This window comes from Trachemys scripta, chromosome 3 (genome assembly GCF_013100865.1).
Source record: "Trachemys scripta elegans isolate TJP31775 chromosome 3, CAS_Tse_1.0, whole genome shotgun sequence".
Lineage (NCBI taxonomy): Eukaryota > Metazoa > Chordata > Testudines > Emydidae > Trachemys > Trachemys scripta.
In genome coordinates this window covers 25845233-25861355 of record NC_048300.1, presented here as the reverse complement: position 1 = coordinate 25861355, position 16123 = coordinate 25845233, and the positions used below count along the sequence as shown (strand labels likewise).

Below are 16123 nucleotides of genomic sequence, written 5' to 3'. Positions count from 1 at the left end.
CAAACACCTATCCTTCAAGTTTTGGATCTTTATCTGGAACCAAAACTGTAGGGTTTGGTTAAAATCTACTGATTTTATTCCTCCCTCCATCAAAATTTGAGGAGTTTCAAAATCAAGGTTCCACTTCTGGCTGATGTCTACAGAGTGTAAGATCATAATATATCTGACCACAAAGAATTCACAGTTAATTAAAAAAAAGAAAAAAGTTCCATCATGTAAACAAGAAGACACATACAATTCTAGCTATGTTAGAAAAGTGGTTGCTGTTAAAATAGTCAAGATGAACGAGAATAAATTAAGGACCAGTTTGATCATCCTCTTTCACAAATATACACGTTGAAGTCTTAACTGAAAAGGCGGGACCAAGTGCATCCTGATCATCTTTATTAAACTTAACCCTTTAAATGACTCTTTCTTTCTACCATTGTTCTAGATAGCACAACCTAGTGACATTAGTGAAAGACCAGGAGCAGCCCTTTGGGTCTTGAATAATTTGTCACTAAGGGATCTAAATTAGCTGTTATCACTCAGGAAAGAGATCTTAGAGTCATCGTGGATAGTTCTCTGAAAACGTCTGCTTAATGTGCAGCAGCAGTCAAAACAGCTAGCAATGTTAGGAGCCATTAGGAAAGGGATAGATAATAAGATGGAAAATATCATAATGCCACTATATAAATCCATGATATGCTCACACCATGAATAGTGCATGCAGTTCTGGTCACCCCATCTCAAAAACATACATTAGAATTGGAAAAGACACAGAGATGGGCAACAAAAATTATTAGGAATATGAAACAGCTTCCATGTGAGGAGAGATTAAAAAGATTTCTCATTTTAGAAGAGAAATGACTAAAGAGGAATATGATAGAGGTCTATAAAATCACAAATGATTTGGAGAAAGTGAATAAGGAAGTGTTATTTACCCCTTCACCTAACATACAAACCAGGGGTCATCCAATGAAATTCATAGGCATCAGATTTACAACAAACAAAAGGAAGTACTACTTCACATGATGCAGATCCAACCTCTGGAACTCATTGCCAGGGGATGCTGTAAAAGCCAAAAGTATAACTCAATTCAACAAAGAATTAGATAAGTTCATGAAGTAAGTCCATCAATGGCAATTAGCCAAGATGGTCAGGGATGCAACCCTGTGCTCTGGGTGTCCCTAAACTTCTGATTGCTAGAATCTGGGACTGGGCAACAGGGGATGGATAACTCAATAAATTGCTCTGTTCTGTTCATTCTCACTGAAGCATCTGGCACCAGCCACTGTTGGAAGACAGGATACTGGGCTAGATGGACCGTTGGTCTGCCCTGTATGGCCATTCTTATGTTCTACAAGGACTGCCAGTTTGGGCCCTTAATTTTCATATGACAAGCATGGCTAGAATCCTTATACCTAAAAGTTTACCAACCTTTTCTGAAGCAAAATTTCTTGAAAATAGACTTAATCTTATATGTGTTAGCTTCTTCAACATAAAGTGCTTAAACATTTTTATTGCTACATTTTCAGCATTTAATGATCTTTATCAATCTGTTTGGCACTAAGGTCATGCCTAGACTAGGAAAATAGGTTGAGTTTAAAAATGGATTGGTTAGCACCTTAAAAAGTGTGTTTTAAACCGTAGTATAGACAGAGCTGAACACCTTTGAAAATGTGTTAGCTGGTCCTGGTCAACCCGAGGATCCCCCATCTATTATAGTGTTTAGAAACATATTCTTAAATAAAACCTATTTTTCTAGTTTATACATGGCCCAAGAGAAAAAAATAAAAGGGTTTAAAAAAAATACAGGATTTGTACTCTCAGTACCCTTGAAATATAATAGAGATTCGCTATCCACTAAACAATCTTTGTTAATGTGAATGGGAATTTAACATTAATGAGAATTTGAAGGTGCTTTCTTATCAACTTTAGAGAGTCTAATCGTACTATTTCATGAATGCAACAGAAATCTAATAAGAATTAGATGGAAGGAAAAATTGACTTATTTTAAAATTAATATAAAGGCCATAACTTTCAGTGATTGTGTTACCTAGTTTATGTCAATATCTACATGATTACAAATGTTAATGAATATACAAACACAATTGAAATGTGTGTTTTACTTCTTTAACATAAACTAAATATTTCACCTGTATTTTAATTTTAGTTTACTTTTGATGTATGTATGTATATATATATATATTTATAAACACAAAGCATGAACTGGGCACCTGTCTGTTAGTGATAGGTCTGTACAAAAATACAAAAAAATACAATCTTTGGTATTGTCATGGCAGTACCTTAGGTCCTGATCCTGCAAACACACATGCTTAACTTTAAGCATATGACTAATCCCACTGACTTCAGTTGACGTCATTCGGGTTCTGCATGAACACAGAGATGTACCTACATGCATCTCATCGCAGGGTTGGGGCCCTAGTGTGGACCTGTGTAGGTGGCGGGGAATGGTGGTAGAAGTAGTAGTAGCTTTCATTTTGTTCCCCCACACACCCAAATTAGTTTCAAATTGCATTAGTATGACACTTGGTGTTATTGCAATCATGCAACATTATGTGTGCCCTTGGTGGCAAATTTAACACCTGTACTTTTCCATAGATATTAACCAGATTGTATGTAATTTAGTGAATAAAGTGCTCCCTTGTATTTCAAATGTATAGAGTTTAAATCTAAGTGAGATTGTTTTCTTAATGAAAAGTGTTCATATCTTTTTTCTATGTCAAATGTATTGCTTTTTAGCACTTTTTACCCTTGAACATTGTATTTTTCTAAGAAATATGTAAACAGATCTTTTTCTTAAAGAAGCAAACATATTAACCCTTTATATGACCTTTCATTGTTAGCTCCCTTTATCACTACCAAAACCAAAGCAAGATATATTTTTACTGTCTTTTTTCTTTTTATTTCTTGTTTCCTTCTGTGTGTTTCTTTCTCCTTTATTTCTTTGCAATCCAGTTAATGTTCTCTTGTCCTCCTTTTTCCACTTCTTTACTTCCTGCCTCTTAATTAATCTTCCTCCTCCCTTTTAGTTCCATTCCACTCCCAATACAGTTCGTCTTTCTACTTCTTTAAGTCCCCATTGCATTTCCTTTTTCACCTTGCTTCTCCTATGGCTCAATCCTGCTAGATGCTGAGCACTCTGACCACAGTCCAGCAATGCATTTAAGCACCTACTTAACTTTAAACACTTGAATAGCCCTGTGGAAGTCATTTAAGTTCTATGGCCTGTTTATTCAGGAGTCAGACTAGATGACCATAGTGGTTCCTTCTGTAACCCGGGGTGCCTGGGGTAGCCCAAACTGTTCTGCTTCTTGATAACCAGACTGGTTATCAAGAAGCAAAAAAACAAAACAAAACAAAAAACAGCCCCATTATTGCATTCCAGTTCTCTGGCTCCTAGTCAGCACCTAGATCCAGTACAGTAAGAAGTTATTTTAAAACTCTTCTCACTGTACAAAATGTTCTTCTGACCCCAAAGGGCCAGCCACATTACCAGGTCAATATTAGGTTGGCTCTTACCCAAAATAACATGCCGCCAGCCAATCCTTTAGTGTCTAAAACTAAAGAAAAGAGAAAGAACTAGAAAAGATCTGTTAAATGGTAAAGCAGTCACATACATACATGTATTCAAAGTCCATGTATCAGGTTGTTAGCAGTATTGATGAGTTTTCTGGCTTATTCAGAGCTTCAGTTGTAGCAAAGTTCCTCCAGAGATAAGAAGCAGGAATGAAGACAAGAAGCAGGATTGAAGACAAAATGGAGTTGATGCAGCTTCCCTTTATAGTCCTTTTGCCGTGTGTCTGGTACTTCCTTTGTTTCAAACATAAACTCATAGCACATGGCATTGAAAGGGCTTAGAGTTCTCCCCACAGGCATGCCCCTGCATGCCTTGCTGAGTGCAAAGGTGTAGTCCCTGGCAGTTTCAATTGATTCATTGTACAGCTGATGTTCCTTAATGGACATCAAGCAGGGGGCTGGGGCACATGACTTACGAGGAGAGGCTGAGGGAACTGGGCTTGTTTAGTCCACAGAAGAGAAGAGTGAGGGGGGATTTGATAGCAGCCTTCAACTACCTGAAAGGGGGTTCCAAAGAGCTCAATTGTTCTCAGTGGTGGCAGATGACAGAACAAGGAGCAATGGTCTCAAGTTGCAGTGGGGGAGGTCTAGGTTAGATATTAGGAAACACTATTTCACTAGGAGGGTGGTGAAGCACTGGAATGGGTTACCTAGGGAGGTGGTGGAATCTCCATCCTTAGAGGTTTTTAAGGCCCGGCTTGATAAAGCCCTGGCTGGGATGATTTAGTTGTTGTTTGTCCTGATTTGAGCAGAGGGTTGGACTAGATGACCTCCTGAGGTCTCTTTCAACCCTAATCTTCTATGATGCCATTCTGTCTGGGAGTGTCACCCAGAAACACAGCACAAGTTTAGAAATACAGATATACCCTACATATCTATAATTCATAATACAAAGGAGATACAAACATATAAACAATATTATCATACTTTGCAAATTATAACATTTTTACAAATACCTTACATGGCATATCTGGTCAGATCCCTTGTAATTTTACAATATTGGTATAATTATTATTATAAATGGTCTCCCATATAGCATCACACTTTCTGGCTGTAGAATCTGAGGGGGGGAAAAGTCAGTGTCACTATTTGCATTCATAAAGTTAAGCAGATGCTTGAGTGCTTTGCTGGATGAGGCCAAAGTGCTTGTCACCTTTCAGAATCGAGACCCTAGTAGTCAGTCCAATGAGGTTGGGCACTGTCAACTCCCAATGACTTCGCTGACTGCTATGGCCTTCTCCCCAGGTTCTCTATACTTCCTCTTCTTGAATCTGTTTCCCAGAAAGAACAGCAAGAGATGGGCCAAGTCAGCTCCTGCTTATCATCTTGGAAAAGATAATTAATTTATTACGTACTGCACTGATCAAGTCTGTTTTTCTTGAAATTTTGCATGGCAGTAGTTTGCATTTTTTTTTAACCAAGCGTTGTGTGCGTGCTCTTCCCACATACTGTATATAAGTATGTTTGAATTCTGTATTAAATCTTTTTTTCTTTTTCTTTGTCATTATAAATGTTTCCACTACATTAATCAAATGCAATAGTTTCTGGTAGGTGATCAGTTTTTCATCATTTCATTCCTGCTGTGGTTTCATTAAATTGTATTCGTCCATATGATTATGGAATAATTCATTCTTAACACTTTTCTAAAGCAAAAGAAAAGAAGAAATGGTTTCTGATCAAAAACATTTCACATAAAATGGACCCTAATTCTGGATTACTTTGAGTTGTGGAAATTGATTTCTATTATCTTATTTAATTGAATATAGTAACTACAGTATAGGAATATGTCAAGTCTGCCCTCAGAAACTGTAAACTGTTTTGTGTTTTCGCCAACAGTTAATGAATATAAAATAAAACATAAACATTTCACATACAAAAAAATCATCATAAAAAACCGTAAGGGATGTGATGTCTAGAAAAAACAGTCTTGCCATATATATTTAAACAAAACATTATTAAGGCTCACATGACCAGAATTGAGAATTCCCATATGGACTTATGAACTTTGGTAAATGTGTTAGAAGTCTGATATTGTTCCCACTGAAATCAGTGGCAATGCTCCTGTTGATTTCACTAGGAGTGGGATCAGTCCTCAAGTTAGTTCTATTAGCTTGACATCTAAGTGAACTATTCTTTTTCTAACTTGGATTTTTTGTTCATATGAAATGTCTTTTTCGATTATTTTTATACTCTGTAGTACTGTAGGAATATGGCTTGTATGGATCTGCATTTTACTTTAAATTATAACAATGAAGGTTTCAAACTAGCTTGACTGCAGGTACAGAATTGACTTTAAATTAGTGGGAAAATAGTGGGGAGAAAGCACTCAGTAGAGCTGTGTGACCCTAAGAACCCCTCAATGCTAACTGGCAGAGGGCCCACTGTACTGTAACTCATATCAGGCCTGACACACTCACTACTCCCAACACACTGTTGTCATGTATGTATCGAAAAGGTGTCATGTAAGGCATCGTATGTAAACTGGTGACATGCTGATCCTGAAAATCATTGCATGTACGGGTTGTGTACAGAGTTATATATGTATACTGAAAGTATAGTCTTAAAATGTGTTTGGGAGGCAGTGCATAAACCAGGCCTGCCCTAGACAAAAGGAATGTGGATTTACCTGTCTGACCATCTTGATTACAGGCAGAGGACAAAGAAAGTACATTTACATATAAGGTAAACAAAGCAATCAAGCTAACAAACAACAGAGAAAAGAGCTAGTGAGCTCACCAGTGGTACGAGTCTGCACCCCTAGGAAGTCTTCTTGGCTCTTGAGACAAAGATACTGGGTTTTGGAAAATATAAGGGGAAGCAAAAAGTCAGTCTAGTCTTTTTGGGGATCATTTTCCAGGATAGGTTGTAGATTGTTGTTGATGCGCTGGAGAGGTTTTAGCTGGGGGCTGTACATGATGGCCAGCGGTGTTCTGTTGTTTTCCTTGTGGGGCCTGTCCTGTAGTAGGTGACTTCTGGGTACCCATCTCTCTCTGTCAGACTGTTTCCTCACTTCCCCAGGTGGGTATTGTAGTTTTAAGAATGCTTGATAGAGATCTTGTAGGTGCTTGTCTCTATTTGAGGGATTGGAGCAAATGCAGTTGTATCTTAGGGCTTGGCTGTAGACAATGGATCATGTGATATGTCCTGGATGGAAGCTGGAGGCATGTAGGTAAGTATAGTGGTTAGTAGGTTTCCGGTATAGGGTGATGTTTATGTGACCATCACTTATTTGCACTGTAGTGTCCAGGAAGTAGATCTCTTGTGTGGACTGGTCCAGGCTGAGGTAGATGGTGGGGACGAGAGCTGAGGAAGCGTTGTTCTAAGTCAGCCATAAAAATGTTGTCATACTGTGGGGCCATGTGGGTACCCATAGCAGTGCCGCTGACTTGAAGATATAAGTTGTCCCCAAATCTGAAATAGTTGTGGGTGAGGACAAAGTCACAAAGCTCAGCCACCAGGTGTGCTGTGGCTTCATCAGGGATACTGTTCCTGACAGCTTGTAGTCCATCCTCGTGTGGAATATTGGTGTAAAGAGCTTCTATATCCATGGTGGCCAGGATGGTGTTTTCAGGAAGATCACCAATGCATTGTAGTTTTCTCAGGAAGTCGGTGGTGTCTCGAAGATAGCTAGGAGTGCTGAGGCGAGAGTCCAGATAGCCAGATAATCCTGCTATAAGAGTGCCAATGCTTGAGATGATGGGGTGTCCAGGATTTCCAAGTTTATGGATCTTAGGTAGCAGATAGAATATCCCTGGTCGGGGCTCTAGGGGTGTGTCTGTGTATATTTGTTCCCGTGCTGTAGCAGGGAGTTCCTTGAGCAGATGGTGTAGTTTCTTTTGGTACTCCTCAGTGGGATCGGAGGATAGTGGCCTGTAGAATGTGGTGTTGGAGAGCTGCCTGGCAGCCTCCTGTTCATAATCCAACCTATTCTGGGTGTGGCTGGGAGTGGCTGGTTCACTACAAAAGTAATTTTCCCTCTCTTGGTATTGACACCTCCTCATCAATTATTGAGAGTGGACAACATCCACCCTGTCTAAATTGGCCTTCAACATTGGTTCTCCACTTGTAAGGTAACTCCCTTCTCTTCATGCGCCAATATGTATTTATGCCTGTATCTATAATTTTCACTCCATGCATCTAAAGAAGTGGGTTTTTTTTTACCCAGGAAAGCTTATGCCCAAATAAATTTGTTCATCTTTAAGGTGCCACCGGACTCCCCATTGTTTCTTTGGAGGCAGTGAACTTAATTTCTGTGAGTGAGTCCTGTCAGAGGGACTGGACACTGCAGAGGGACATCTCTAGGGAGCTCGGGAATTGGGATTCACTAATTGTAACCTGCAAGGCAAGGTTAAGACTGGCAGAGTCTTGAGTTTACTAGTGAGGTGAACAGTCTGGTGTGGCAAGGAGCTGACACAGTCTAATCTCCAGTGGTGCTCACTCTTTCTGAGGCAGAGGGATAACACTTACAGTGGCTTACAGTTCTGAGCAGTTGTATACAGTATATGTACATGCAAATTAATGGCATCATTTTGGGGAAATTAAGGTGCTGATTCAGCAAGTTATTAGCATGTGAATAGTCCCCATTGTTGATGGGACTACTCAAACGCTTAAAGGTAAGCACACGCTCAGGTACCTGCTGAAAGGGATGGAGTGAAGTAACAACTGTACACAAAAAGTCCTTGAAAATGCTTTTCATTTTTACAGTTCATAACCTTTTGCAAAATCTTACTCATTTGGTCTAGTATCCTCTCTTTGATCTGTTTTCAGAACTACCATTTTAGTAACAATGGGAGTTCTGTGTCTCAGAGTAGTATTGTGAAGGTCAGCTGTTTAGTTACTGACTGTTTATAAAGTGCCTTGAAGATGAAAGTGCTATCTATGCTAAAATGGAAATTCTAATCTGAGTTACAGCTGTTTACCTCTGGAGTAATTCCACTGAAGTCAGTAGTTATGTCACTGTTATTTAGATCAGAATTTGTTCTTAATTTCCCCACCTTAATAATTAGTTAAATGTAAGCTTATGAAATTACATTTAAACCTTTTCATGAGTTTAATATTTTAAGCATCATTTATGGTCTCTGTAATCCTGACAGTTTGCTACCATTGGACATGTTTAGACTAGAAAAATAGGTAGTGTTTTAAATCACATTAGCTAACTTGATTTTAAACAAGATTTTGCACCTAGTGTGGATAAGGCAAGTTGTGCTAAAAGTATATTAGCTGATCATGGTCACATTCAAGTTTACCATGACCAACTACCATGATCTTAAATACAACTTGCCCTGTCCACATTAGATGCAAAATCCTATTTAAAGTCATATTAGTTAAAAAGAGGAAGGATGAGACGGTGTTAGGGCACTATCCTGGGTTTTAGAAAGCCTGGGCTCAGTTTCCTTGCTCTACCACGGACTTCTTGTGTGACCTTGGGCAAGACACATAGTCTCTCTGGGCTAGATTCACAAAGGAATTTAGGTGCCACTGGTAACACATGTTCCCAGTCAATGTGGGGATAATTGAAATCCCCCACTATTATTGAGTTCTTCATTTTGATAGCCTCTCTAATTTCCCTTAGCATTTCATCATCACTATCACCATCCTGCTCAGGTGGTCGATATTAGATCCCTAATGTTATTTTCTTATTAGAGCATGAAATTACTATCCATAGAGATTCTATGGAACATGTGGATTCACTTAAGATTTTTACTTCATTTGATTCTACATTTTCTTTCACATATAGTGCCACTCCCGCCCCTGCACGACCTGTTCTGTCCTTCCGATATATTTTTTATCCCGGAATGACTGTGTCCCATTGATTGTCCTCAGTCCACCAGGTTTCTGTGATGCCTATTATATCAACATCCTCCTTTATCATGAGGCACTCTAGTTCACCCATCTTATTATTTAGACTTCTAGCATTTGTGTACAAGCACTTTAAAAACTTGTCACTGTTTATATGTCTGCCCTTTTCTGATGTGTCTGATTTTTTATGTGAATGTTTCTCATCTGATCTGGCCCTTACATTATCCTCTTCCATCCTCTGCTCCCGACTATAACCTAGAGAATCTCTATCAATAGACTCTCCTCTAAGAGAAGTCTCTGTCCGATCCACATGCTCCACTGCAGCAGTCGGCTTTCCCCCATCTCCTAGTTTAAAAACTTTTTAATGTTAAGTGCTAGCAGTCTGGTTCCACTTTGGTTTAGGTGGAGCCCATCTCTCCTGTGTAGGCTCCTCCCATCCCAAAAATTTCCCCAGTTCCTAATTAATCTAAACCCCTCCTCTCTACACCATCATCTCATCCACTCACTGAGACTCTGAAGCTCTGCCTGCCTACCTGACCCTGTGTGTGGAACTGGGAGCATTTCTGAGACTGCCACCATAGAGGTCCTGGATTTCAGTCTCTTCCCTAGCAGCCTAAATTTGGCCTCCAGGACGTCTCTCCTACCTTTCCTATGTCATTGGTACCTACATGTACCACGACCACCGGCTCCTCCCCAGCACTACACATAAGCCTATCTAGATGCTTCGAGAGATCCGCAACCTTCGCACCAGGCAGACAAGTCACCATACAGTTCTCCCGGTCATCACAAACCCAGCTATCTATGTTTCTAATGATCGAATCTCCCATTAGTAACACCTGCCTTTTCCTAGTGACTGGAGTTCCTTCCCCCGGAGAGGTATCTTCAGTGCGAGAGGATACCCCAACACTATCTGGAAGAAGGGTCCCAACTATGGGAAGGTTTCCCTCTGCTCCCGTTGACTGCTCTGCTTCCCTGGGCCTTTCATCCTCCTCAACAGCGCAGGGACTGTCTGACCGGAGGTGGGCAATTTTACAGTGTCCCGGAAAGCCTCATCAACATATCTCTCTGCCTTCCTTAGCTCCTCCAGTTCCGCCACCCTGGCCTCCAAAGCCCGTATTACCCTCACTGTCAAAAATTTATGCCTTATTTCCTGTCTGAATTTTTCTAGCTTCAACTTCCAGGCATTGGACCATGTTATACCTTTCTCTGCTAGATAGATTAAAGAGCCCATTATTAAATATTCGTTCCCCAAGTAGATACTTGAGTGGTAAGTGGTAATCAAGCTACCCCTTAACATACTCTTTGTTATCTCCCTCCATAAAGCATGCTTTCTAATCCTTTAATCACGCTTACGGCTCTTCTCTGAACCCTCTCCAATTTATCAACATTTTTCTTGAATTGTAGGCATCAGAACTGGACACAGTACTCTAGTAGCGGTCACCCCCATGTCAAATTATAGTGGTGTTTGACTAATATATGCAGGTTAGCATATATAAAATCATATTAACAATATGTATTACCAACACCATATATATATATATATCCAATAACATTAAGCACAAATATTGTAACAGTGATATAGCCTAAACTACCCTAAACCATAATCCTGTTCACTTATGCTAAATATCCCATAACTCTTTGCATTTATGATGTAAGCATTTGGCACAAGCAGATAGGAAACTTGTCAAAATCAAGATACATTCATTCTAAGTCTTAGTACAAGCTAGGAAAGTACCTTCACAGATCAGTACCTGGAATGTATGTTTTCAAAACAAAGATAAGGGATACACGATGGTACCAGAAAAACAAGGTAAAAAGCTGATTGGTTAAATCTAGTTTCAGATGACATATACGGTACCTTTTACTGGTAAAGAAGTAAGATATAAAAAGATGGCTTTAGGGATGTAACTTTGAGGAGCGCACCTTCTGTGTAACGTGAATGTAACATCGCTACACTGGATGGCTCCTCAGAGACTGGTATCGTATAGAACCTTGTCTTGTACCATATTAATAAAACCTGACTGATGTTGGTAATTTGGTCTCTTGAGTATATTTCATAATGAACCAAAGTGTGGTCAAGCAATTGACTATACAATTTATCAACAAGATAAAATAACTTTTCTACTCCTACTAAAGATTCCCATTTATGCATCCCAGGATCACATTAGTTCTTTTGGTCACAGGGTCACATATTAAGAGCTCATGTTTAGCTGATTATCCACCAAAACCCCCCAATCTTTTTCAGAGTCACTGCTTCCCAGGATAGAGTCCCTCATTCTGTAAGTATGGCCTATATTCTTTGTTTGTAGATGTAGATGTTTACATTTAGACTATTAAAACACATAGTGTTTCACACCCTGTTTACCAAGTGATCCAGATCACTCTGAATCAGTGACTTGTCCTCGTCATTATTTACTACTTCCCCAATTTTTGAGTCATCTGCAAACTTTATTAGTGATGATATTAAATAGTGTAGGGACCAGAACTAATCCCTGTGGGACCCCACTGGAAACACACTATATTAATGATGCTTTTCCTGTTAACCATTACATTTAGAGACCTATCAGTTAGCTAGCATTTAATCCATTTAATGTGTACCAGGTTAATTTTGTATTATTCTATTTTTTTAATAAAAATGTTATGAAGTACCAAGTCAAATGCTTTACAGAAGTCTAAGTACAGTACATCAATGCTGTTACCTTTATCAACCAAACTTGTAATCTCATCAAAAAAGATATCAAATTAGTTTGACGGGATCTATTTTCCATAAACCCATGTTGATTTCCATTAATTACATTACCCTCCTCTTACTATTTATTTATTGAGTTCTTATCTTTTCTGGGATCAATGTCAGACTGACAGGCTTATAATTATCTGGGTCACCCCATTTATCCTTTTAAAAATTGGCACATTCACTTTTTTCCTGTTTTCAGGAACTTTCACAGATCTCCAATACTTATTGAAAATCAACATTAATGGGCCAGCAAGCTCCTCAGCCAGCTTTGTTAAAACTCTTGTATGAAAATTATCTGAACCTATTGATTTAAAAATGTCTAGTAACTTCTGTTTAACATCCTCCAGGAACACAAATGGAATGGGAAGAGTGTTATCACCATATGATGAGACTATATCATCTGTAATTTCCCCAAATGCGGAACTAAAATATTTATTGAGCACTTCTGCCTTTTCTGCATTCTTATTGATAATTCTACTATTTCCATCTAGTAATGGACCAATAACATTGCCAGGATTCCTTTTGTTCTTAATATATTTAAAAAACTCCTTGTTGTCCTTAACTCTGCTGGCCTTAGAGGGCTCCTTGTGTCCCTTGGTTTCCCATATCAATTTTCTACAATTCATAATTTTTTATTTATATTAATTACTATCAACTTCTCCTTTCTTCCATTTGTTAATTTTTAAAAAATGTTTAGCTACCTTCACTTTCCCGCTAAATCAGCACAGCCTTCTTCCTCAGTTGTGGAATTATGGCTTTCCGGGCATCTGGTAAGGTGTTCTTAAATGATTCTCAATTATCATTCACATTTTTCTGATTTAAATTCTTCCTGCCAGCTGATTTGGCTAGAATTATTTCAGCTTTGTGAAATTGATCCTATTAAAGCACCAAGTATATATACTACTGTTCTGGACTTTACTGTGCTTGCCCATTTTAAATATGATCAAGTCATGATGACAGGGGGCAAAGCTACCATTAATTTTTAGTTCTGTGATCAGTTCCTCTTTATCTGTTAGGACAAGGTCTAATAAAGAACTCCCCCCATGGTGATTGCAATTATTTTTGATTTGGGACATTTTTGTCTCTAATGTTTAGAAATTCCAAGGATGTTTTAGTACTGGCAGAATGAGACCTCCAGCATATGTCACTCAAACTTAGGACCTCCATAATCATGTAGCTTTTCCTCTATACATAATAGATAGGTGCTTAAAGAGGCTGTCATCCTGTTCCCTAGTGTGATTTGGTGGGCTGTAGCAGACACCAACTAATACCCCAGCTTTATTTGTTAGAACATTCATCCATAAGCATTCAAAATAATTTTCTTCTGAGTTATCAGTGACTCAGAAACAGGTAATGCGATTTTTGACAGAGTGCCACTCCCCCTTCCATTCTGCCCACTCGATCTTGTCTAAATAGGTTATAAACATTTCAGTGGTATGAATAATCTCACTAATTTTCAGTAATACCAACTAGATGGAATTTATGCTCATAAATGAGCAATTCCAATTCTTCTTCAAGTGATTGCTCATGTGCTTTCCACAATAAGTATGTGTGCTCGCCACGTGCACCAGTGCCAGGAGTTTTTCCCCTAGCAGAACCCTGTAGGGGAGCGCCCCAGCGATCCTTGCAGTGGTGCCTCTATGGCACAGTATAAGGGACGCTGCATGCTCCCCCCACCCTCAGTACCTTCTTGCCGTCAATGAAGGTGCATCGGAACTGCTCTGCTCCAGCTTGGCTGCAGCTTCCCTCTGGAAGTCTTGTTCGTTCATAGTTATTAGTACCTGTAGTTAAAGTAGTTTAGTTTAGTGTTAGTTTAATGCACCCGGGTTGGGGCATGCCCCGTGTCCCAGGCTTTAAGTCATGCAACACTTGCAGGCTGCTGCTGTCAGTGAGTGATCCATACACAGATTGTTTACACTGTTTGGGGGAAACCCATCTCAGCGATTGCTGCAAGATTTGCAGATCCTTCAAGCCTCAGACCAAGAAGAAAAGGGACATTTGGCTCCGAGCCATTCTGATGGAGTCGGCGTTGACCCCAACTCCAGTGCACCACTCCAAGTTGGCACCAAGCACTGCAGCATTGGTGCGCGGCGACCTTTCAGTGCCTTCCACCAGCCAGCACCGCTCGCCATCTGTGGGACACTCCAAAAAGGCTAAGAAGAGGTCTTCTCCGCCGAGACACTGTAGCAAGACTGGGGGAGAGACTAGACCCACGTTGGGCAGTTCCCAATCCCCGTCGGCCTCCAGGCCTCCGACTCAGGTTGAGCTGAGTAACCCGGCCCACTCTGTGCCGATCTCCCCAACGTCCAGGTACCCTCCATGCCGGAGGCCCTGCAAGTGGCCCGGGACATTATGTCTCTGCTGGTAGCAGGGGCACTGCCACCATTGGTTTCCCGGTCCAGAGGCAAGCCACTGCTTGGATCTCTGCAGTTGCCGCCTGGTCAGTACCATTCGCGGTCTAGGGAATGTTCCCGACGCCATTCACGGCTCAGCGACCGCTCCGTGCGCAGGCCACGCCAGTCCCCGTCCACCCCACCAGGTTGTCTGGCTGGGTACCGACTGGCATGGGTTCCAGACACCACTCCGCCTCAAGGGACCATAGACCTTGTGAGGAGAGCATGCCCCATCAAGACCGGAACAGATGGCACCAGAGGTCCTCGTCTCCAAGAGGCTACGCCGTTCCCATTCTTCGTCTCGCTCCAGGACCCTGCTGTGGCACCACTCCCGCAGTCCCAGGTGTCAATTGCCGGCACCTTGTCATCGCGGATCTGCCCGTCAGAGCCGATCGCGGAGCAGCTGCTACCGGTGGTACTCCCACTCCTCCACGCTGGGATCATGGTCTTGTGGTCGGCACCATTCCTGATCGTACGCCAGCCTGGTCTCCCTTCGTAGTCATCAGTCGATGGGATAGGCTAGTCAGGCTGAACAGCCTGCTTCGCCGGTGCCACAGCAGGTGCAGTGGCATCCGGCTCCTTGGCCAGCACCGTGGTACCAATGGGCCCCGTGTTCCTCAATGCAGCCCCCGGTGGTAGCTCGCTCAGTGGCCGGTGCCTCAGAGAGACCGTCGGCCACCGTATCTCAGCCTCCCAGGAAGGAGTCAGTGGAGTGTTCATCTCCGGTTCTGCGCCCGGAGGGCAATCAAGTGGTGGGACCTCCGGCACCGGTGGGTACACAGAGTACCGCACCCCCATCCTCATCCTCCTCTGATGAGGTGATTACGGCCCCTCCTCCACCTGTTCTGCAAGAGGACTCTAAGGCCCACCAGGAACTGTTGAAAAGGGTGGCATCAAGCCTCAACCTTCAAGCTGAGAAGGTGGAGGAACCCTCGGACTCCCTCTTCAATGTCCTCTTGGCCTCGGCACCAGGCAGGGTGGCCCTCCCACTCCATGAAGCGGTGGCAAAGATTTCAAATGCCTTGTGGCAAACCCTGGCTACCATGCCCCCCATCTCTAAGAGGGCAGAACGGAAGTACTTTGTGCCCACCAAGAGGCATGAATACCTGTACACCCACCCTGCCCCCAACTCCCTAGTGGTCAAGTCAGTCAACCACAAGGAGAGGTAGGGCCAACCAGCCCCTACTCCAAAAAATAAAGACTCAAGGAGTCTGGACCTGTTTGGGAGAAAGGTTTATTTGGCCTCAAGTTTCCAGTTAAGGGTGGCAAACCACCAAGCCCTCCTGGGGAGGTATGAGTTCAATTTGTGGGGCTCTGTGGCCAAATTTGAGGACTCCCTCCAAGAGCATGACAAGAAGGGCGACCCTTCAGGCACTGTCGGATGCTGTGGATACGGCTGCAAGGTCTGTGGCCTCCACGATGTCCGTGAGAAGGGCATCGTGGCTCCTGCTGTCTGAGCTGTCCAGCGAGGCACAGAACTCCTTACAGGACCTTCCGTTCGATGGCAAGGCCCTGTTTGCTGAACAGACGGATGTGAAATTGCACGGCCTGAAAGATTCCTGCACTAGACCCTTGGCCTCTATGTCCCGGCTCCAGCCAGAACCAAGTTTAAGCC

At 41.7% G+C, this 16123-nt stretch overlaps 1 protein-coding gene across 1 annotated transcript in view; it reads left to right on the top strand.

Moving 5' to 3' along the window:
• The window catches only part of EML6 (EMAP like 6), a 352965-nt gene that overhangs the window by 238136 nt on the left and 98706 nt on the right, over positions 1–16123 (top strand). Inside the window, exon 16 of the mRNA XM_034764322.1 lies at positions 14235–14278. Coding sequence (XP_034620213.1) covers positions 14235–14278 — 44 coding nt within the window. The remainder of the gene's footprint in view (positions 1–14234; positions 14279–16123) is intronic.